This window comes from Hemiscyllium ocellatum, chromosome 10 (genome assembly GCF_020745735.1).
Source record: "Hemiscyllium ocellatum isolate sHemOce1 chromosome 10, sHemOce1.pat.X.cur, whole genome shotgun sequence".
Classification (NCBI taxonomy): Eukaryota; Metazoa; Chordata; class Chondrichthyes; order Orectolobiformes; family Hemiscylliidae; genus Hemiscyllium; species Hemiscyllium ocellatum.
Window position 1 is genome coordinate 98,016,119 of NC_083410.1, and position 23,500 is coordinate 98,039,618.

The 23,500-nt window shown below is 43.5% G+C and overlaps 1 protein-coding gene across 7 annotated transcripts in view; it reads left to right on the plus strand.

Moving 5' to 3' along the window:
• Positions 1-23,500, plus strand: part of LOC132819871 (ras and Rab interactor 2-like) — a 153,784-nt gene that overhangs the window by 123,014 nt on the left and 7,270 nt on the right. For all 7 annotated transcript variants that reach the window (XM_060831788.1, XM_060831787.1, XM_060831791.1 and 4 more), the window contains 5 exons: positions 4,125-4,197; positions 6,611-6,702; positions 7,095-8,057; positions 16,790-17,095; positions 20,175-20,306. In XM_060831788.1, coding sequence (XP_060687771.1) covers positions 4,125-4,197; positions 6,611-6,702; positions 7,095-8,057; positions 16,790-17,095; positions 20,175-20,306 — 1,566 coding nt within the window. The remainder of the gene's footprint in view (positions 1-4,124; positions 4,198-6,610; positions 6,703-7,094; positions 8,058-16,789; positions 17,096-20,174; positions 20,307-23,500) is intronic.

Consider the following 23,500-nt stretch of genomic DNA (forward strand, 5'->3'; position numbering starts at 1 on the left):
TTAGGCTTACAGCCCCCATCTTGCATGACTTACTAAAGGAATTGTGCTCCAGAACACACAAGTTGCTTGACTTGAGCCCAGACACACAGATGCCTGTGATTGTAATGTACATGTGTAGATACCAGGCACTCTAACAAAAGCTAATTGAACCGTTCAGTACTATGTGACCCACATCTCATCCTTAAGTTACAGGAGCTACTGACCAGTGTGACAGTGGCTGCGCAATCAGTATTTCATGCCACCTCACATCGTGGCTACAGCACGATATAAAACACCAGTAAATGCTTAGAAGAGAGTCTCATTTGAAGGTTAGACATCCCTGGATCATAAGATGCCTACCCCACAATAAATCTACATGATTATGGAACATCACCCAAATGAGCAAAAGGCAGACCTGCTCTCTGTCAACTTCAAGTTCAAGAGCTTCCAATCTGTAAAACCCGTATTGCTTTCACATAAAGAAACAATGTTTCAGCCTGCTCCAACATAAAAGATAAGATGCTGCAGTCAAAAGGCTTTTTGTGGGTTTGGGAGTAAAATTGTTGGCTATACAGCTTCTTACAGTCTTAAAACTAACATTGACAGTGACTGTTGGCTTAACTACAGTGCCTTCCTGTTCAAACTAAAAATTGATTTTCCAACCTAGAGCTCCTTACCTTTGGGCAGTGGTCGGTTGGCTCTACCATTTTGGGTCCTTTAATTCAGTGCCAGAGGTAGTGTGATGCCAGTACCCCTTATTTGGTGAAAACATACCCCTAGTGGCCATAATCTGCCATTACTTCCTTTAAAGAAACAGTCTTGCACTTAATAAAACCTCTTTAAGAACCCAACAATGATGATTTTATGAGTGACAGCCAGACATTTTCAGGAAGAATAACTGAGAACTACATACACATTTCTCCATCTGGGCATATATTCACTAGATTGAGACATGGCATCGAACCTCCAAAATGTAATATTGAAATTTGAATGAATTAATCTTATGTTTTTATATGTCCGAAGAATGATGAAATTGCCACTTATTGCCTATGCACTGTGATGTATAGCTCTTTGGGATTTCACATAGGGTCATTGAGTCACAGCACGGAAAAAGACCCTTCAGTCTGACTCATCCCTGACCAATTTCCCCAGTCTCAGCTAGTCCAACTTGCCCGCATTTGCCCCATATCCCCCTAAACCTTTCAAGATCAAATGGCTTTTAAATGCTTGAACACTACCTGCACCCTTCCTTTCGTAGTTTATTCCATGTACAAACCACCCTCTGTGTGGAAGAAGTTGCCCCTCAGGTCCATTTTAAATCTTTTTCCTTTCACATTAAAAATATGGCCCAAGTTTTGAACTCCCCCACTCGACAGAAAAGACCTTCTGTATTCACCTTATCCATGCCCCTCATGATTTTATAAACCTCTGTAAGATCACCTCTCAACGTCCTATGCTCCAGTGAAAAATGTCACAGTTTCTCCTTATAAATCCCAGTTACAGGAACATCTGGTAAATCTTTTCTGAATCTTCTCCAACCTAATAATATTCTTTCTATAGCAAGGAGACCTGTACACAGTACTCCAAAAGTGGCCTCACCAATGTCCTATACAGCTTCAACATGAAGTCTCAACTCCTATACTCAATGGTCTAAGAAATGACGCCAAGCGTGTTAAACACCTCTTAAGCACATTGTCTATCTGTGAAGCAAATTTCAAAGAACTATATACCTGAACTCCTAGGTGTGTCTGTTCCACAAGACTACCCAGAGCCCTACGTTGAATGTATAAATCCCACCCTTGTTCATTTTACTAAAATGCAATACCTTGCATTTACCCAGTTTAAACTCCATTGCCACTCATCAGCCCATTGGCCCAATTGGTCAAGAGCTCTTTGTAATCTTAGGTAATCTTCTCTGTCCACTATACCATCAATTTTTGTGTCATCCACAAACTTAGTAACATGCCTTCTAAATTCTCATCCAAATAATTTATTTAAAGACCAACAACAATGGACCCAGCACCGATCCTTGCGGAACACCACCGGTCACAGGCCTCTGGTCCAAAAAACAACCCTCCGTCATCACTCTCTGTCTCCTACCATGAAGCCAATTTTGAATCTAATTAGCAAGCTCTTGGAATTCCATGTGATCTAACCTTACTGATCAGTCTACCATGCAGAACCTTATCAAAAACTTTACTAATGCCCATGTCAACAATGTCTACTGCTCTGCCTTCATCAATTTCTTTTGGTTACATCCTCAAAACAATGTATCCCTAATCAGTCCTTGCTGCTTCAAATGCACAAAAATCTTGTCTCTCAGGATCCCCTCCAATAACTTGCCTGCCATTGATGTCAGACTCACCAGTCGATAGTCCATACTCCTTGGAAAAAGGAGATTGTTGCGTTATATCTCATAGCAGAAGTGTGATATACCATTAAGAGACATGCTCATGATGTCATCATGGCTACGTGACACGTGACTCAAGGGTTTGTATAACTCTCAGTCTCCACCTTTTGAGCTTCATTCTCTTGCAGCAAGACATACTGAGGGACTTATGCTCATCCTATCTTGCTTAGCTTGATCCTATACAAGTCCAAAATTATAATGCGTATATGGAAATATTGGGTGCTGCATCTAAAGCTCATTGAACTGTTCAGTCTTACATGACCCACATCTTGCCCTTGCTATGGGAGCTACCAGAACTATCACAGTCTGATAGTGGCATATCCAGTAGGTCACACCATCTCATGTCAGCTTCATGGAGGTGAGAGCTTATTCTCAAAGAATTAAGTACTGAAATTAATCTCCAGGTCTTTCTCAGGCTTACAGGAACTACCCCTCCCTGCAATTTGTTTCCTTCCATCCTTGCAGTTTGCTTGCTCACCCTTTCTTTGTTCCAGTCTGTTTTTTTTTAATTCTGTCATTCCCCCAATTTTGTAATTTTCTGTTTATCACTGACGTTCCCTCTCCAGTTTGAGATTCTCTCCCTCCCTCAGTTTGGATTGCCTTCCCTTCATCCCTGCCGCCATCAGTTTGTATTTTTCTCTTTCTTTTCCTGACTTGCTCTCTGAGGACCCAAGAATTTCCAGGCAATTTTTGTTGGCCCCTGAAGCTACAACGTTAGTACGTGACAATGAAGCAGCACATCCTGATAAAGAGGAGAGCCAGCAGGGCTTGGTTGCCACCGCATCAGCAGGAATGTTGTATTTGCAGGAACAATGCAAACAAGAATTGTCTGTCTGAATTGTTCGCAACAGTGATCAGGAAAATTCTCGTTTCCCCTAAAGTCTTTTCCAAAACGAGGTGGCTACAAACCTTAAATTTCACTGCATGGATGGCTGTTCCCAGTTTGTTTGCTGATGTTGGAACACAGCTTTGTGTAACTTTCAAGTAATGACACTCACCAAAAAAAAATGTCAATATTGGCAACATGTGTGTGGTTTGCTAAAAGACTAACCTTATATTTACCAAGTGGGTGGCTCAATTGCTCATGATGAAGGAAATCATGTTAGATTTTCAAGATGGCTGAGCAATTAAACCCAGGAACTGTAATAAAAATGGCTTGTGTTCCTATAAAGCCTGTAAATGCTGCCTTAAATAACTTGTTTTCTTGGTTCAGTGCTATTCAGAAAGGTAGACATTCTCACAAACTCTGGCAAGAACATAAGAACTAGGAGTAAGCCTGCTCCGCCATTCAGTAAGATCATGGCTGATCTTTCCACGGCCTCAGCTCCACTTACCTGCCCTCTCACCATATCCCTTAATTCCTTTATTGTTCAAAAAAAATCTATCTTAGCTTTAAAAATGTTTACTGAAGTAGCATCAACTACTTCCCTGGGCAGGGAATTCCATAGATTCACAACCCTCTTGGTTGCAGCAAGTGTAGGCCGAGTTCATTTTGGCATGCTTTGCAGATCAGCACAGCTGTTTCAGTTTAGAGAGAGGAATCATGTCTGCTGTATGCTGTCTCGGAACAGACATATTGCATTTATTTTATTAATAGGGAGACTGTCATGATACTTTGGTTAATTTACTGCACAGCTTTAACAGAATCCCATATACTATTTGATAGCTTTTCTCATAATGCTGTTTCTCCTTTGTAATAAGTTACCTGCTTACTAATTTTCTGTTTCTTGCGCAGCTTTCTCACTTGAAGGATCCTGCTTGAGTTTCGCAGATTTGTTCAGGCTCATCGCTTTCTACTGTATCAGCAGGTGAGAGGAGTGAACAAATCTGAATGCCAATCTGCAGGCATGCCCTATTGTTAGAGGTTTCTTTTAGTGTGTTTGCTCCCACATCCACTTGAGGACTCACACCCATGCACCTTTTTTCTGTTATCCTAGACCATTTCCTGTTGAGTCAATACAGGAAACACTTGATTTACTAGTTGGGTGATTCTGCATAGAGAATATTTTTCAATCACATTCCCCAGCGTGAGTTCGAGTTTGTGGAGGGAGGAGCGGACGGTGTCGGGAATACTAATTCTCATAAAGCACGCTGTTTCTTTTTCACTGAACACCTGGTGTATAATTAGATCCTGCAGCTATGCTAATGATTCTGGTCGTGACTCAACTTGAAACAACGTCCTTGCTGCTGCTTCACAAAAAGCTGCTTGTTATTCAGCAAGGCTGCTATTGATCCAAAACATGAAAATAAAAAAAAACCTCAATCCACAGCAGGTTAGCCAGTGCTGAAATGCTGGGCCTGTACTTCAGGTGACAATTGCCCAGTAGAGGTTAGACTTTCGTTGTTGCAAATCCTGTTTTGCTACAGTCAAGCATCAATCTGGGAGACGGTACTTATTAAAGACAGTACTCATTACTCTAAGGTATGCAGAAAGGGCAGACTTTCAATCCAATGTCTTTGAGGAGGGAGATAGGCAGAAATATATCTTGTACTGAAGTCAAAATTGCAATTGATTTTCTCAACAGCAAACTTAAGTTCTGAACTCCTAGGTTTATCAATTTTTTTTGTTTTGCCAAGGTACCCAGTGAGATCAGAGACACCGAGGTTCTGCTGAATTTAATGGCAGAACTTCTTTTTTCTCTCTCTCTTATTTCCTGCCTTGCAACTGGCTAAGTGAACATCTGGGTCAACTGTTGGAAACCAGCAGTGGGAGGCTGTAGTGAGGAGCATTTGGAGTCCATCCTGGCAGTCAAGGTGAGGAGGGAGGATTGCCAGTCAAAACTTTGGACTGGTGGTGGTGAGGAGTCCTGCCCCTCAGTGGAGAGGTACTAAAGGCCTTGAAGACTTGACAGCCCACACCACCCTTTCGCGGTCAGGTTTCCCAATCCCTGGGAAATGCAATCAGTATTTCCAATTGCAATTGCGGGCCCACCGTGGAACTGCTGATGAAGAGACTCTCTCCTTCATTGCAGGGCAATCTTCTTGACCCTTGGAAACATACCACTATAAAAACTGCAGCAGGCACACGCAGGAGGATTGAGATAGCTTCCTGCTCTGTTTTGTGTTTTAACCCCTTCCCATGTGTCATCAGGGTATTAATACTGAGGCCCTTGTATTGCAATGAAACTGTAGGAACAGAAGGCAACTGAACCATTCACTTACTGAAACATGCTACTGTTCAGCCAGATGAAGGACTGTCTTTCAGCTCGGACTTGGCTGGTCATCCACATATCTGTCTACAAAAGAATAAAGCCACATAGCATGCAAGGGAAGGAACTGTATTACTATCTAGCTTATTGGTAATTGGTGACTTCACTTACAACATCTTCACAGCAGAAAGGGGTTTTGAAAATATTGACACAGATATGTATCTGTTGACATACTGTTTGTCAGCTGTGGGATGCCATTACCCAGGTCACGTACTGTCAGGTGAAGTGAATAAATATGAATTTTACTAGATCTATGAGAGTCTGGTCTTGCTGAGAACTGGGTCTGCCAATCAAAAGCACCACTGATGGCGTGACATCAACACTTCAATTTTTGTCCCAGGGAGTTCTGGAAGCTAGATCACTGAAAGTACTTAGAGTAGGTTGGAAATATCGGGGATTTGACAGCAATGCTGAGCTGGCACACATGAGGAGTTAATGAGCCATGGTCTTGTTGAATGAGTAAGGCAGACTTGAGAAGCTGCATGGCTTGCATGTCCTCCTATTTCTTACATTCTCTGTCTCCATTCCCTGCACAGTTTACAACGTGTAGTGTGACTTGTCAATAACTTCATTTTGCTGTTGAGTCGCGTGTTGGCACATTGGCCAGTCTGCCACAGGCATTTGGGACTTACCCTTCCTAACAGCCTGGTCATTAGGTAAATCCAGGATGGCAACATTATTAATTCAGTGGTATGTGGTATGAATGGCCAATTGCAATAATTCTTTCAACCCCCATTCACTCACCAGTTTAATTCAAGTTGGCAAGTCAATATTTTAGACTTTGTTGAGGTGGACTCTGCCTCGTAACTCTATGCTGGAGTATAAAGGAATGCAGAAGTATTATTATGAGAGAATTTCTTTTGTCGCTCTACCTAATCATTACATCACAAATCTTTCTTGGGGACTTTCCAAGTTTTCTGCACCCAAAATATTCCCTTCTCCTTGACTGGCTTACTCATAGATTCAATATTGTTTCATTAAATTCTATCTTTCTTTCCCCCTCTCTCAAAAGGGATGTGCTGCCTTTCCCTTTAAAGTTGCCTCATGGAATCACAGCTGCCAAAACTGAGACTGAGCTGGAAGCAATTGCATTCCTGGGTCTAGGTGAGTACACTTCAGGTCTACTGGATTCACCTTGAAGCACAGGACCATGTTTTCATCTAAAGCACTCGCCCATTAGTGATCAAACTGTCTTTTGTCACACTTTTTGGACTTTGCCTGTTTCCTACTCTGAATCAAATCGGCTTGGCTTGCATTTGCTGCTGGTGATTTGTATAAGGTCTTTGATCCAAGTCAAAAATCACCCCACACCAGCACCTCCACATCACAACTCTGATCCAATTTGTCCCTGGAATTTAGTTCCTAAAACCCAGTCTTTTAAATGAAGTAGTCATCTGCCTGCCCTTTATAGGGTTAACTTCTGCTCTGTTATGATGCACGCGAGATGGAAACTAAAGTCCATCTGTTTTCAACTTTATGGCATTCTTTTGTTTCAGAGTTCTGGAGTTCTCCTGTGTACAAGAGAGCAGACAAGCGTTCTGCACCTCCTACGAGCCCTCTCAACGCGGGCAGCCCGAGCACAGAAACGAAGCATTTAAATGGAGTGCATTCCATTCAAACACGGACGCCTTCAGAGCTGGAGTGCAGCCAGACCAATGGTGCTCTGTGCTTTATAAACCCGCTGTTCCTGGAGGTGCACAGCAAAGACCTTAACGGCAGCCTGCAAGGGCAGCCTCTCAAAGCCGGAGAGACGGGCCGACCCTACTCCGCCCCGGCCCGGCCTCCCCCTCCTCGGCCGCCCGCGAGCATGGACCAGAGCCCGGCTCCTTGCCAACAGCCCGGGGCCAGAGCGGCTCCCATCCCGCCGCCCCGCGTCAAGAAACAAGCCGGCGGCGGCGGCGCTGGCGGGGAGGCAGTGGACAAGGGTGCAGCCCAGGAGGCTGCGGGCCAGGGCAGGCAGCGGCTCAGCGACCTCAGCATGTCCACCACCTCCACCGAGTCCGACTCCAGCAGCATGGAGGTGAAACGGGACTGCCCTTCCAGCCTGGAGGGGGACACCAACAGCAGCCTGGAGGAGGAGGAGGACTCCGAGGCGGACAGCGACCAGGAGGTGCTGCCGCCCCCCTGCACCCCCAGGAAGAAGAGGCACCCTTCCTTCGTCTTCCCCAGGATCGTCAAGACCCACATCCAGAAGGTGAGCGGCGTCTTCAGCTCGTTCATGACCCCCGAGAAGAGGATGGTCAAGAGGATCGCCGAGATGTCCCGGGACAAGCGCACCTACTTCGGCTGCCTGATCCAGGACTACATCAGCTTCTTCAAGGAGAACAAAGACTGCCACGTCTCCAGCACCGACATGCTCCTCACCGTCCGCCAGTTCATGACCCAGGTCAAAAGCTACTTGCTCCAGAGCTCGGAGCTGGACCCGCCAATAGAATCCCTCATCCCAGAAGACGAAATAGGTGAGCTGCCCTCCCTTATCATCTCGAAAAATTGCCCTCTTCCTCCCCCCACCCTCCGTGCCTGCGTTGCTTCGACTAGAGGAGTCATTTGGGAGTTTCGTTTCACGAATTGACCTGATGTTGTGTGATTTTCTTTTTAAACTGAGGTTTTAGTTGGTGAAGGGGCAACGCCAGTTTTGTGCCACTTGCGAATGTCTCAGAGTCTGGCTTTTAAGGAGATGGGGAAAGGTATTGATATGTGTGTTCTGTATTAATACTGGTTGGTGTGTGGAGAGTTTGAGGTGCTGCAGGCGGTTTTTAAGAGGCATTTGCTGAGGGGGGAAAATATGGCACTGCATAACTTTAGTCTGTCACAGCTCAGTGGGAAGTCAGTTCTCTCAGCTTCAGAAAGCCAAGCTCAATGGCATGGTGAATTCACAAGTACGGTGTCGTAAAACATTTTCACATAAACCACTTATGTGTGACACTAGGGAGATTAAATATTTTTAGTCAGAGGATGGTGAATCTTTCACCCACAGGGCTGTGGGAGCTCAGTTTTCTATATTTAAGATAGAGGCTGCTGGATTTCTGATGGTGGAGAGGGTTGTGGTGAGCAAGTAGCATTGAAATGTTCAAACAGCCTTGGTTGCAATAAATAGTGGAGAGGACTTGGTGGGCTGAATGGCCTACTTCAATTTCCTGTGTTCCTAATGCTGCGAATATGGCATGCAATTATTGCTGGTCTTTCCCTCTTTGTGAACAAAATTTCTCAAATATTTATTCTTGAACGGAAGACTTATTAGGCAGACGTGTAGAATTAGTTAGTCTACTGTTGTTTCTGCAATATTTATGTTCTGAGTTATGTTTATAAAGTCATAGAGATGTACAGCTCAGAAACAGACCCTTCAGTTCAGCTTGTCCATGCCGACCAGATATTGTATCCTCATCTAGTCCCATTTGCCAGAACTTGGCCCATATCACGCTAAACCCTTCCTTTTCATATACCCATCCAAATGCCTTTTAAATGTTGTAATTGTACCAGCATCCACCACTTCCTCTGATAGGTCATTCCATACACGCACCACCCTCTGGGTGTAAAAGTTGTCCCTTAGGTCTCTTTTATACCTTTCTCCTCTCACCGTAAACCTATGCCCTCTAGTTCTGGACTCCCCAACCCCAGGGGGTGGCATGGTGGCTCAGTGGTTAGCACTGCTGCCTCACAGCACCAGGGACCCAGGTTCGATTCCAGCCTTGGATGACTGTCTGTGTGGAGTTTGCACATTCTCCCTATGTCTACGCGGGTTTCCTCTAGGTGCTCCGGTTTCCTCCCACAGTCCAAAGATGTGCAGTTCAGGTGAATTGGCCATGCTAAACTGCCCATTGTGTTAGGTATATTAGTAGGGAGTAGGGGAATGGGTCTGGGTGGGTTACTCTTCGGAAGGTCAGTGTGGACTTGTTGGGCCGAAGGGCCTGTTTCTGCAATGTAGCAAATCTAATCTAATCTAAAACCATCTCTATTTACCCTATCCATGCCCCTCATGATTTTATAAACCTCTATAAAGTCAACCCTCTGCTTCTGATACTCCAGGGAAAACAGCCCCAGCCTGTTCAGCCTCTCCCTACAGCTCAAACCTTCTAACCCTGGCAACATCCTTGTAAATCTTTTCTGAACCCTTTCAAGTTTCACAGTTAAAGGGATTTTTTAGTATCATACCTGTATTCTCATTTCATGTTCATTTCGTTCTCATTTGAAAGCTTTGTGTAAATAGCCTCTAGAACTATAAAGGAACGTTCAGAATTTAACCCAGCTCCCTGGTGCTGTGAGGCAGCAGTGCTAACTACTGAGCCACCATGCCACCCCCTGGGGTTGGGGAGTCCAGAACAAGAAGGCATAGATTTAGGGTGAGGGGAAAGATATAAAAGGGATCTAAGGGACAACTTTTTCGCCCAGAGGATGGTGCGTGTATGGAATGACCTATCAGAGGAAGTGGTGGATGCTGGTACAATTACAACATTTTTCTTTGAGTGCGGTTATGCAGTGTTTTTTTTAGTCCTTAGGATGTGAATGAAAGGGGGCTTTTGTGTTTAAACCAAAGATCAGTCACCATTGTGGGGAAAATAGTCAATATTCATATAATTTGTCATCAGTCAGGATTAGTTCAAGTGAAATAAATGTTTTTATAGGATTTCATTTTTAAAAAACAAAAATCAGCCATGAATAGATGGTCAGTCAACCCTTGAAGTACCAACATCTTATGCAGTGAGCTCTCTGAACAGGAAATTATTCAGTCAAAAGTGTAAATAACACTTTGTTTCGATAAATTGCCAAACTGAGCCAAGTCCTTCCAGTGCAGACACACTGATAATGTTAATGGAACAGTGTGATGGATGGTCTACACAGAGTGGTCTGCAGTTACTGGGCATAAATTCAGATCTCAGCTCGTGAGTTGTTTCAAATATATTGCAGGCAAGTGCCAAAGGCACCTCTCTCTACCTGCATGGAGGGAGGAAAGAATGAAAGAAGAATTGTTTGCAAGAATTATGCATTTATGTTGCTCCTTATGACAAATCATCATAGCCTTAATGAATGCCTCAGTCAAAGGTAGAAATTAAAGCTTAAAGGCCTAGCGGAAGGAAAATTGTCAACATCTATGGCTCGGCTCATATTGTTTATCGAGCACTAATCTGCATTCTTTATGTTTGGAGAAAGGCAGACGTTGACTGTAGTTTGTTTTATTTTATTCAGCTGCTAAAATCTCCCATTTTAAGGCTTTGTTTTATCCGCCCACTCTTGGCTCTTGACTCCACTCTGCTTTAATAACTTTGAATCAGCCACAAGGATTTGGACGAAACTAAATGGCTGACTGAGCAGGTTTGTCATATGCTGGACAGATTTAGCCATCTTTCGAACAGGAAACTAAGCAGTCCGATCAGAACGGTAATTTATTTCGCATTTGGGTGTCAAGTTGCAGGATGGCGCCGTTTAAGATGCTAAGGTAACTTTGAAAGATCCCAGAGTTCCATGGGGGAAGAAAAGAATCAGGAGTCTGAAAAGAAAACAAGAAAAGCTGACCCATGAGTTGAACCAGTTTAATGTTTCAAGGAGTAACTCTTAAACACAACTGAGCTAAAGCTGGCTGAACTAGTTCTGATGAAAGGTCCACGCCTAAAACATTTGCTCTTAACTTTTCTAGCCTTTTAAAATTTATTGTTAATTAACGTCCTTAGCATAATGATGTTTGGACTGGCCGTGCACTTTCAGCACCTTCTGTTATCATTGCAGAATCGAGAGAGAATATGGATAAAGTTAAACAAAAAGAGTCAGCAAAAGTGGAAATGAATTCCAAACTGCAGTTTTCACTTTCTAAAAATAACCAGGGAAAGATGATCTTCAGCCAAGTGATGATGTCATTTGGTTTTGGCTCCTCTGATGTTTTGCAGAAACTTAAAAAACTGAATTACTCAATAATCTTCGAGAACTGCCAGAACTAGCAAGTAAATAAAGCTAGAGTCGAGAGTGTGGTGCTGGAAAAGCACAGCACCACGCTCTCGACTCTAATCTCCAGCATCTGCAATCCTCACTTTTGCCTAGTAAATAAAGCTAGTTAACCTTTAAGCTGCTGGGCAACTTTACTGCTCTGCTAAACCTCGGGTTAGGGAGCTGTAATTCTGACATCAGCTAGTCAGGGTAGATTAGTTTGTCGTCCACTGAAGATTGATAGAAGGGTCTTCATGCAAAGTTTCATTTGCCTTAGTTTTAGAACTGTTTTAGTTACTAGGGAGAAAGATGAATCTTGGTCACTGCCAACATGAGACTCAGATGAATGTAAGAACATTTCCTCACCTTCCGGTCAGTCAGTCTCTGAGTCCATGGCACTGTGGGCCTGAACAGTTATCCAAGCTGCATGTTTCCAAAACTGCTGTTAACTCGGTCTCTGGAAGAAGCGGTTTGCTTGAAATATCTTTTTGTAGAATTTTTTTGAGGGGCAGCTGACAATATTGATGCTCTGATTGATGCTGATCCATAACACAGCTTTCAAATTTAATCTAGTTTTTAATTTTACCTTGCTATTACAAAGCATTCGCCCTGGATTTATTTATTGTCTCAGTGGCCCTTCCCTGTGCCCAGGAGGTGGGTATGATGGTTTGATGGCTCATCTTCTGAGCTGTCCTGGGATGTGGCACTAAATTGTTTTTTACTGTACCCAATTCTGTGATGTGTGTGTCTGTACCTGTATATGTTACGTTTCCTACCATAGAAATTGTTTTTCAGGCAGCTTTGTAGTTGAAGAAAATCAGTGGCAAATCAAATGTTTATAAACATTCACTGCAGTGATATGATTTACATTGTAAAAATTGTAACTTATCCTAATCTCTGTTGCCTGTATCCTAAATCTCACCAAGTGTCATTCTCCCACAAGTACTGTACTTAGCCTGCTATGGTTCCTAAATACTTTCATTTTAAAATTCCTATTCCTGTATTTAAATCCTACTTATGGCCTCATCCTCTTTATCACTGTGACTGCTTCTTGCTGTACAATTGTAGTGGTTGTAATGAGGTCAGACAGATAGACCTCATAGATTGAATTCCTTGATTGGGGCTGTTAGCTAGTCCAATCTGGGGGCCCCGCCTGACAGATATAAACAGGAGCATCAGAGGTCCTCACTCTAAGAGCCGGCTCTGAGCTAGCTGGGTCAGTGTCATGTACTACACACATTAAAACAAAGGGTTACTTGGTGAAGGGATGCTGGCCTCTGTGAAGTTATTTCAACAGTCCTGTGGTAGTCTGTGTTTTTTCAGTACTGACTTGTTGCCCATCCCTCTCATCCGTCTCCTCTCCATGTTGTGACTGCACCTTTAGCAGTCTAGGCCCCAAGCTCCAGATTCCCTCTTAAACTTTTTCACTTACTCTTCTCCTTTAGGACAGCTCTTTAAAACCCACGGGTGCTGACTTCTCCCTTCTGGCCTCTGTCGATTTTAGTCTGACTCTTCCCTGAAGCACTTTGGTTGCAGTTACTTTACATTACAAGTGCTATAAAAGTGCAAGTTGTTGTTGCATGCATGGCACTCAGTTCCAAACAGCACCGGCTCTTTTTTAAAAGTTATTTGTCACCGCAAAGTAGGAAAACTTCTGAATTGAAGTTTTTATAGATTGATTTAGTTGAGTTAAATACATTTGTGTCTGTGTTGTGAAGAGCATGTGATGAATTTCAAGCTATTTATTTTCAGTCTAAGTTACATCGTATATCAATAATTTGATAAAACAATCACAATTGTTTAGTTTAAACTGCTGACATTTATTAATAGTCTCTATCATGGTCCACACACATGGCATTCCGGTCACGACTCTGCAACATCATTTCAGTAAAGCTGAAATGTCAGCTCTCTGTATGGCAACAAGATTGGCGCTGTTCAGGGTTGCTTTGAGTTAGTAAGCTGAGCTGTCACGGATAGCAAGGTGTCTGAGGATAGCAAAGGTGGAAACTGTTCAGTCTTTTCCTTTGGGCAGCTGGTATGGCATCTAGGTCTCACTGCTGTCTCTCAGTGCTGTAAGGATGCAGGCTCAGTAGAGTAATCCAGCACAGAAACAGACCCTTCGGCCCAACTCATCCGTGCTGACCAGATTTCCTGAACTGAATTAGTTCCACTTGCCTCTGCTTGGCCCATATCCCTCTAAACCTTTCCTGTTCAAATGCCCTTGAAATGTCGTAATTGTATTTGCCTCTACCACTTCTTCTTGCAGCTTGTTCCATTCATCCATTCATGAGCTACTCTCTGCGTGGAAAGGATACCCCTCAGCCCCCTGTTAAATCTTTCAGACTCTCCGTTTGGTAGCTGTCGTTTAGCTCAGGGACTGACCAACTCAGATTCTCCAAGGCCGTCCTGTAACTGTGCCTTTCCGCATGCATTTGCCCTGGATTTGTTTCTTGTCTCAGTGACCACTCTGTGCGGACAGGAGGTGGGTATAGAATATAGAACAGTACAGCCCTTCAGCCCACGATGTTGTGCCAACCATTGATCCTCACGTATGGTAAACCTAATGTACAAACCCTCAAATTTCTGTGACCTTATGCATTTCCAGCAGTCTCTTAAATATCCCCAATGACTCGCTTCCACAACTGCTGCTAGCAACACATTCCATGCGCTCTCAACTCTGCGTAAAGAACCCGCCTCTAACATCCCCTCTATACTTTCCGCCAAACAGCTTAAAACTATGATCCCTCGTGTTAACAATTTCTGCCCTGGGAAAAAGTCTCTGGCTATCAACACTACCTATGCCTCTCATTATCTTGTACACCTCAATTAGGTCCCCTCTCTTCCTTCTTTTTTCCAGTGAAAAATGTCCGAGCTCAGTCAACCTCTCTTCGTAAGATAAGTCCTCCATTGCAGGCAGCATCCTGGTAAACCTCCTCCGAACCCTCTCCAAAGCATCCACATCTTTCCTATAGTAGGGCGACCAGAACTGGGTACAGTATTCCAAGTGCGGTCTAACCAAAGTTTTATAGAGCTGCAACAAGATCTTACGGCTCTTAAACTCAATCCCCCTGTTAATGAAAGCCAAAGCACCATACGCTTTCTTAACAACCCTATCCACTTGGATGGCAGTTTTAAGGGATCTATGTATCTGCACACCAAGATCCTGCTGTTCCTCCACACTGCCAAGAATCCTTTCTTTAATCTGTACTCAACTTTCAAGTTTGACCTTCCAAAATGCATCACTTCGCATTTATCCAGGTTGAACTCCATCTGCCACCTCTCAGCCCATCTCTGCATCCTGTCAATGTCACGCAGCCTACAACAGTCCTCTATATTGTCAACGACACCTCCACCTTGCTAACCCATCCTTCAATCTCCTCATCCAAGTCATTAACAAAAATTACAAAGAGTAGAGGCCCAAGAACAGAACCCTGTGGAACATCACTCAGCACTAACTTCCAGGCAGAATACTTTCCTTCCATTATCACTCGCTCTCTTCTGTCAACCAGCCAATTCTGTATCCAGACAGCTAAATTTCCCTGTATCCCATTCCTCCTGACCTTTTGAATGAGCCTACCATGGGGAACCTTATCAAATGCCTTGCTGAAGTCCATATACACCACATCCAATGCTCGACCCTCATGGTTCAATGGCTCATCTCCTGAGCTGTCCTGGGATGTGGCAGGGTGGGGATGGGGGTGAGACTGAAGTGAGCTGTGCTGTCCAACTAGGAGAAAGTGAGGACTGCAGATGCTGGAGATCTGAGTCGAGAGTTGTTGCTGGAAAAGCACCTCAGGTCAGGCAGCATCCGAGGAGCAGGAGAATCGACGTTTTGGGCTGGAGCCCTACATCAGGATGAAACGTCAATTCTCTTGCTCCTTGGATACTGGCTGATCTGCTGTGCTTTTCCATCAACACACACTCGAATATGCTGCCGAACTACCCACCACCAGCCCTGACCACCACCCCACCTCTCAACAAATGGGGTTCAGAGAAAACAGAGGCCAGGGTCTCGCAATAAATATTGACCTCGCCAGTGATGTCCACATCTCTTGCATGAATAAAAGTGATGCCACATCTTCTCAGCCTGCTGTCTTCCTCTGCAACAAATGAAGTCTTTGTGGCCTAGAGGGAAAAGAAAGGTAAAATCACTATAATCCTACAAGACTCTGAGGACTATCATTAGAGAGAGAGGACTGGTGATAGTATAAATTGAGTGTTGCCATGCCTCAGCTAAGAATCCTTCATGGTAGTAATCACTGCTGTAAATATCAAGCAATCTAAACACTGGGAAACCCAAACAGCAGTAGGAAAATGACCAGATCGTCTAATTTAAGTACTGTTTGAGGGATAAGCATTGGCCTGGTGGCTCAGTGATTAACACTGCTGCCTCACAGCACCAAGGGCCAGGGTTTGCTTCCACCCTTGGGCAACTGTCTGTGTGGAGTTTACACATTCTCCCTATGTCTGCATGGGCTTCCTACTACAGTCCAAAGGCATGCAGGTTAGGTGGATTGACCCCATGCTACATCATCCCCTAGTGTCAAGGATTGTGCAGGCTAGGTGGGTTAGCCATGGGAAATGCAGGGTTACAAGGATAGAATGGATTGGATTGGATGCTGTTCAGAGGGGCTGTGTGGACTCTGGGCCGAATGACCTGCTTCCACACTGTAGTGATTCCATGATTCCGTGAAACCAGGAGTTAAGCAGTAGCATTGGATCTTTTACAGGTAACTGAGGAAGCAGGTCATTTAACTCCTGATCTTAAAGTCACCATCTCTGATAGTTCAGAGCTCCTTCAGTACTTACTGAACGTCAGTCTGGATATTGGACTTGACCTGACCTTGTGACTCAGAGCCACCAAGTTGACTGTGATACTGAACTGAGGTCCCCATTTAGAATCACTTCATACCCAATAGCTAAGGCTTTAATAATGTTTACATGTTCATGTTATAAAATTTCAAACTCTGACAATATTCTGCACCCACGTCCTGGTTGTTAATGAAAGGCAAGTATTCGTGTCCTCACATCATGTTATCACAGGAGAAAAGTTTTCCTAAAATTTTGCAGGGTAGAAAGTTTACAATGAATAGCAGTTGCTTTTTCTCTTTATAATATTGTTTTTGTTTTTAAACGTGGACAGATGTGTGACATGCGTTAACGTGATCCCTTTGCTGTGAAGCATTTTGTGGTCTATTCTTTCTCAACCCAAACTTGAACTTCATTTGATTTTGAAACTTTTTTAAAAAATCTTTCCTTTCATTATCTTTTCCAGATGTTGTTTTGGAGAAAGCAATGCACAAATGCATTCTGAAGCCCCTGAAGTCTTACATTTACGCAACTTTGAAACAATTCCATATCTCCGACGGCTCCTGGAAGCAGCTGAAAGAGAATCTGCTCTCTGTTAAACAAAAAGTGCCTCAGGAACTAGGAGTGGATGCCTCTGTCCCCGATACTATCACCTTGGATAAAATAAGGCACAAGTTTCATAACATGCACAAGGCGTACTCTCCTGAGAAGAAGGTGTGCCTATTGCTAAGGGTCTGCAAAGTTATCTATAGTGTTATGGAAAACAACTCAGGTACAGTATTATTTTACTAAACTGTGCATTAAAACATCAGTTAATGTGTGCCTTTAACATGCTAGGCCTGGATCAATTAAGGACAAGTGGCACTGAATTGTGAAAGACAGGTAATGCCTAACCAAATGAATAAGCTTGACTCTGCAATAAAGGGAAAATATTGCAGATTCTGAGGAAGGGTCATTGAACCCAATATGTTAATTCTGATTCCTCTCCACAGTTGCTGCCAGACCTGTTTGCGGTTTCCAGCATCCACAGTTCTTTCGGCTTTTACTTAAGATACTGCAAGGGACGCTGGGAAGCATGATGAAAACTCAGAGAATGCTCTAGAAACTCAGCAGGTCTGTCAGCATCTGCGGAGAGAGAAACAGCATTAACGTTTCGAGTCCCAGTATGATGCTTTATCAGGACTTCTCTAGAGTTCTGAAGGAAATTATATTGCATGTTGACTTTCCAAGAGTGGTGTCCAAGTAAATTGTTGCAAGGGAGGCACAGGACATTGTTATAGGAGTGCAACATCAGGTCGCACAAAAATAGCGAATGTCACTTCCTATTCAAAGAGCTGCAGTCAATTCTGGACATTTTGATGCCAGATAGAAGTTGACAGGAACAGCAATGATATAATACCATTTGGGAAGAGAGAATGAGAAGGGGGCATGTTGGCCAAATGCTAAGTAAATCAAAGAGTAAAGAGACCTTCAAGTTGAGGTAGACAAATATGAGAAGGACAGTACAATGAAGTTCTTACAAATTCAGGGTCAGCTTTGTATTTCCGGGGGGTGAGAGCATTACTAGTCCATCTTATTGGGTCTGATTAGGGATGTGCCCTAATAATGGGACATCGCGCTTCTCTCAATTTCCCTCGCGTGCACAGCTCCAATGTTTTCTTTGGTGGGGTGAATGGAGAATTGTTTTTATTTCCCAAACTGTAAGTGAGCTGAATGACACAAAGCAAAGCAAGCGTTTATTAGTAGTTCTTGCTTTCCTCAGGGAAAACTTGAAGGAGAATTAGCAAACTGTACGCTGGCTGATGGGCCTGGGATTAGAGCATTGATCATTATTATAGCAGCAGTCAGACTTTCCTATGTTTCCAGTGGCAATGAAACAAAAGCAGACTATCATGAATGATGGAAATATGAAGTGATCATGAAAAAACACGCTGGAAATGCTGAGCAGCCCTGGCAGCAGTTGTGCAGAGGGAAACTGAATCAAAGTTTCAGGTTTCACGTTGGAATGGCCTTTCATCAGAGGCCACCATGACCTGAAACACTGGGTCACCTGTACAGGAGGTGACAGGAGCTAACCAGGCACCTAACTGGGCAGCAGCATGCCTTCCCTCAGATCAGGGGTTTATGTAAGGACAGGGTTTGGATCTCAGTGTGCATCTTCTTCCTGAGGGCCTTGGGCCAAGGGGCCCACCTCCTGGATGCAGTGGACGCTTAAAGGCTTCCACTAGTAGACCGGGCAGCAAGGCCATTCATGTTCCCCACCGTGGACTTAATCAGAACAATGGCAGGAAGTCCCTTCCATTGAAAAAGTGGTGGAGACATTAAATTCCACCTGCTAACGCTCTTTCTCTATACAGTGCTCCCTGACCTGTTGAGTGTTTCTAGCACATCTTTTTTGTCAAATCCTCATTCGATTGCTATCTGTCAATTTCATTGCAAATCTGCTCAAGTTTATGGTCATAAGACAAAAGTGCAGAATTAGGCCATTCAGCCCATCGAGTCTGCTCTGCCATTCAATCATGGCTGATGTTTCTCAAAAGGGTCATCCTTTCACTATGCCCTCATGTCCTAGTCTCTCCTACTAGTGAAACCATCTGTTCCATGACCATTCTATCCAAGCCTCTCAGTATTCTGTCAGTTTCAATCAGGTCCCTTGTTCATCCTTGAGGACAAGCCCCCAGAGTCTAAACTAAATATAATGGTTAAATATAACACAATCCCATGATAGATTCTAATCCAAAGTATGAAAAGAAAAGTCAGGGAGCATTTATTTTCTGCATGGCAGGTTGTTAAGGTTTGAGAAGCTGGTAGAGGAAGGTTTCATAAATGGTTCTATCAAGCAAGTGGATAAATACCTGTAATATATACCATGGGATGGAATAGTTCTCTCAGTAAGAAACCACCTCCTATATCAATAAATTACTGGTGTTTATATAATTAAGTTCTAGCAATCAAATTGTATAGTTTCATGTAAAATTCTGTCCCTGGGTTTTCCTGGCATGGAGGACATGGAGATTTGAGTAAAGGCTGTTAGCACCAAATGTAAACTATTATGGTTGGCTATTCCATTTGCACGATCAAAACTGAAGTCAGTGGGAATTGGGGGAGGGGGGAAATCTCCACTGGATCAAGTCCTACCTAGCACAAGACTGTGGTGTTGGAGGTCAGACATCTCAGCCCCAGAGCATTGCTGCAGGAATTCCTCAGCATTGTTTCCCAAGCCTAACTGCTTCTTCGGCTATCTCACCATGACCTTGAGTTCCTTCACAAGGTCTGAAGTGGGGCCATTTGCTGATATTTGCACAGGAGTCAATTACAGTCAGGTAAAATCAAAATACTGCAGATGCTGGAGATCTGAAATAAAGACCAAGCAGTGGAGAGAATTTGTGGAGGGAGAAACAGTGTTAACATCGAGTCCAGTGATTCATCTTCGGAACCCATCGATGAAGAGGAAGAAGAAGTCTTATTAGACTTCACAGTAACTCTGTTTCTCTCTCCACAGATGCTGCCAAACCTGCTGAGTTTCTCTAGCATTTTGTTTTTAATCACTGTTGGATGTTGCTCATAAAAGGAGAGAATTCATTTTTACATCAAACAAGGAACTGTTACTAAGGCTTGACCATCTGAACTAGCTGTCCCTTTTTGTGAAGAAGCGTTGCCCAGTTTGAAGCAATACTCTGGTGTGCCACTGACACACCTTTAAGCACCCCCGATATGACTGAGGTGACAAACAGAAACAAATTCCCATAACAAGCAGGAATCGCGATTTCATCCTGAAAGTACAGTGCATGCTATCACAAGAAGCAGATGAAAATCTTGGCTCTAATGAATCTATTGAATTGTACCCACAGGAAGGTTATATGGGGCTGATGACTTCCTGCCTATGCTGACCTATATAGTAGCCCAGTGTGACATGCCAGAGTTGGAGATTGAGATTGAATACATGATGGAATTGTTGGACCCATCACTACTGCATGGAGAAGGTACAAAGCAGCGTTATTATTCATGTTTTTGGAACACTGCTAACTGAATGGTTCACAATGACTCATTCATTTGACTTTACCTCTTTCAATGAAGTGGCAGCAAATCCTGTACAAAGGTTTATTTTGATGGTGACTGGTTGAATTATTCCACTCCCCGGGTCTCACAGTGGATTGGCACAACTACGCTGTGCCAGGAGTAGGACAGAGTTTGCTTCCGCAGTTACCTGAATGACACATTCTGGTGCTGTTGGAATGAGCTGTTCTGCTTTCTCGAGGGGGTGGGGGAAAATGGAAGCAGATCAGCTTTTTTGTTTAATTATTTACTAGAAGTGGATGCCATCGTTACAGGTTTCCTCCTGTCGTCACTTTTAAACTGTGCAGAGCAGGGGTGGCCATGACAGGGGGGGTCATCAGGAATGGAAAGTTCAGAGAAGGAAGTTTATTAGAGTCTTAGAGATGTACAGCACGGAAACAAACCCTTCGGTCCAACTTGTGCATGCCGACCAGATATCCTAAACAAATCTAGTTCTATTTGCCAGCACTTGGCCCATTTTCCTTCTAAACTCTTCCTATTCATGTACTCATAAAGATGTCTTTTAAATGTTGTAATTGTACCAGCCTCCACCGCTTCCTCTGGCAGTTTATTCCATGCATTCACCACCCTCTGCGTGAAAAAGTTGCCCTTAGGTTCTTTGTAAAACTTTTCTCCTCTCATCCTAAACCTGTGCCTTCACGTTCTGGACTCCCCCACCCAAGGGCAAAAAAAACAAGTCTACAAAAACAACATCATGCTCCTCATGATTTTATAAATCTCTATAAGGTCACCCCTCAGCCTTTGATGTTCCAGGGAAAACAGCCCCAGCCTATTCAGCCTCTCCTCAAAGCTCAAACCCTCCAACCCTGGCAACATCCTTGTCAATGTTTTCTGAACCCTTTCAAGTTTCGCAATATGCTGCCGATCGGAAGGAGACCAGAATTGCACACAATTACAAAAGTAGGAAGAAATTATTATTGTAGACATATTTTAGTGGAGTCAGGAATACATTGTCCTGTATAAACCAAAACAAGCTAAATCAGTTTATATCTCATTAAACTTGTTTTATTATTTACTTGAAAATAATAATAGGTTTGACGAGAATAAATGTTGAAATGAAAAACTAATTTTATTTTGCGTATGAATTAACTAACACAATTAACATCAAAATGTGTAAATTAATACAATGAAATATTTGGTATACATCCTTGGCTCTTAACTGGTATTTTGCTAGGAATGATTTTGTACTGGAACACTATGTTTAATACGTCTGGTTACTGGAATTTTTATTGTTTAGATACAGGGAGTTCTCCTTCCTTCCCTTTCTTGTCTGTACGCCAGTACGTTGTCAGTTATCTTACTTCCCAGTTAAATTCATGTAAATGAAAATTAGTGCCAAGTTCCAAACAAAGTAATTAATTTTGAAATAATTTGTGGACAAGTTCATGTACATGCAGTTTGCAGGTATAAAATCGTGACTCTTCCTGACTTGAGAAGTGAGATGATTTGGATCTGATGGTGTTAAAAATCACACAACACCAGGTTATAGTCCAACAGGTTTAATTGGAAGCACACTAGCTTTCGGATCGACGCCCCTTCATCAGGTGATTGTCACGTGATGAAGGAGCGTCGCTCCGAAAGCTAGTGTGCTTCCAATTAAACCTGTTGGACTATAACCTGGTGTTGTGTGATTTTTAACTTTGTACACCCCAGTCCAACACTGGCATCTCCAAATCATGGATTTGATGGTGTTAGCCTGACTATAAAATGCTACCTAGCTCTACAGAAGCCTAAGCCTGTTTGTCAGATTACAAGCTTTGGTTCTAACTTGTCGGTAAATGGATTCCACTTGAAAATCTGATGGGTTATCCAAAAAAAGAAGTAAGGTCTAAATCCAGCCCCGTGTATGAAACCTGGGAAATGATCTGAACCATTAAACTCTGTCAAGGTATTTCCAGCACGTCCAATCAGTGGATGAAGTAGGTCAGAGAAATAACTCTGTATATAACGGACTAAATTGTAGTTGAAACGATGCATTGCACTTTGAAACAGTTTGAATATTGATTATTAGATCATTGACATTAATAGAAGTGTCAAGCAGCCAAATTGCAGAACGACCAATCAGATCCCTAGAAATTCAAGAAAATGTAGCAGCCTTTGAAAAGAGGGAGGATGCAAGTTAACAAGTCACATCAGGAGTCTCCGGTTCTGACTGGTTTCTTCCCAAAACAACCTGGCTTTTCTCTTTTTGGATGCTGACTATTTTGTTGTCAGTTGCTAGCTTTGCCTGTTTTTAGTTAGTTTGTTTTAATTGATCAATCCAAGAACCATTTCTTAACAAACCCCAGCGTCAAATAATCTAACAACTTTCCCTTGACATTTGCCAGCATTACTCTCATTGAGTCCCTCACCACCAATATCCTGTGGAGTCACCATGGACCTGAAGCTTAACTGGACTAGCCAGCTAAATACTGAGGCGACAAGGACAGCTCGGAGGTCGGGAATCCCGTAGGAAGTAGTTTGCTTCTCGATTCCCCACAATCTGTCCACCACCTACAAGGGTCGAGATTGTGGGGCTGGAAAAACCCATCAAATCAGGCAGCATCCGAGGAGCAGGAGAATCAACGTTTCGGCCATAAACCCTTCATCAGGAATGAGGCTTGTGGGCCAAGGGGGTGCTGAGAGGTAAATGGATAGGGTTGGGGGGAGGTAGCTGGGAAAGCGATAGGTGGATGAAGGTGAGGGAGAAGGTGATAGGTCAGTGGAGGCAGTGATGGATGGGTCTGGAGGGCGGGGCCAAGTTGGAGGCTTGGGCTGGGATAAGGTGGGGGAGGGGAAATGAGGAAGCGGTTGAAATCCACATTTATCCCACGTGGTTGCAGGGTCCCACGGCAGAATATGAGGCGTTCCTCCTCCAGGCGTCAGGTGGTAACAGTTTGGCGGTGAAGGAGGCCCAGGTCCTGCATAGCCTTGATGGAGCTGGAGGGGGAGTTGAAGTGTTCAGCCACAGGCCGGTGGGGTTGGTGGGTGTGGGTGTCCCAGCGATGTTCTCTGAAACGATCTGCAAGCAATGTCCTGTCTCCCCGATGTAGAGGAGACCACACCATCTACAGGACACAATGTAGGAGTTTGACAGAGTACTCCCCACTTACCAGGTTCT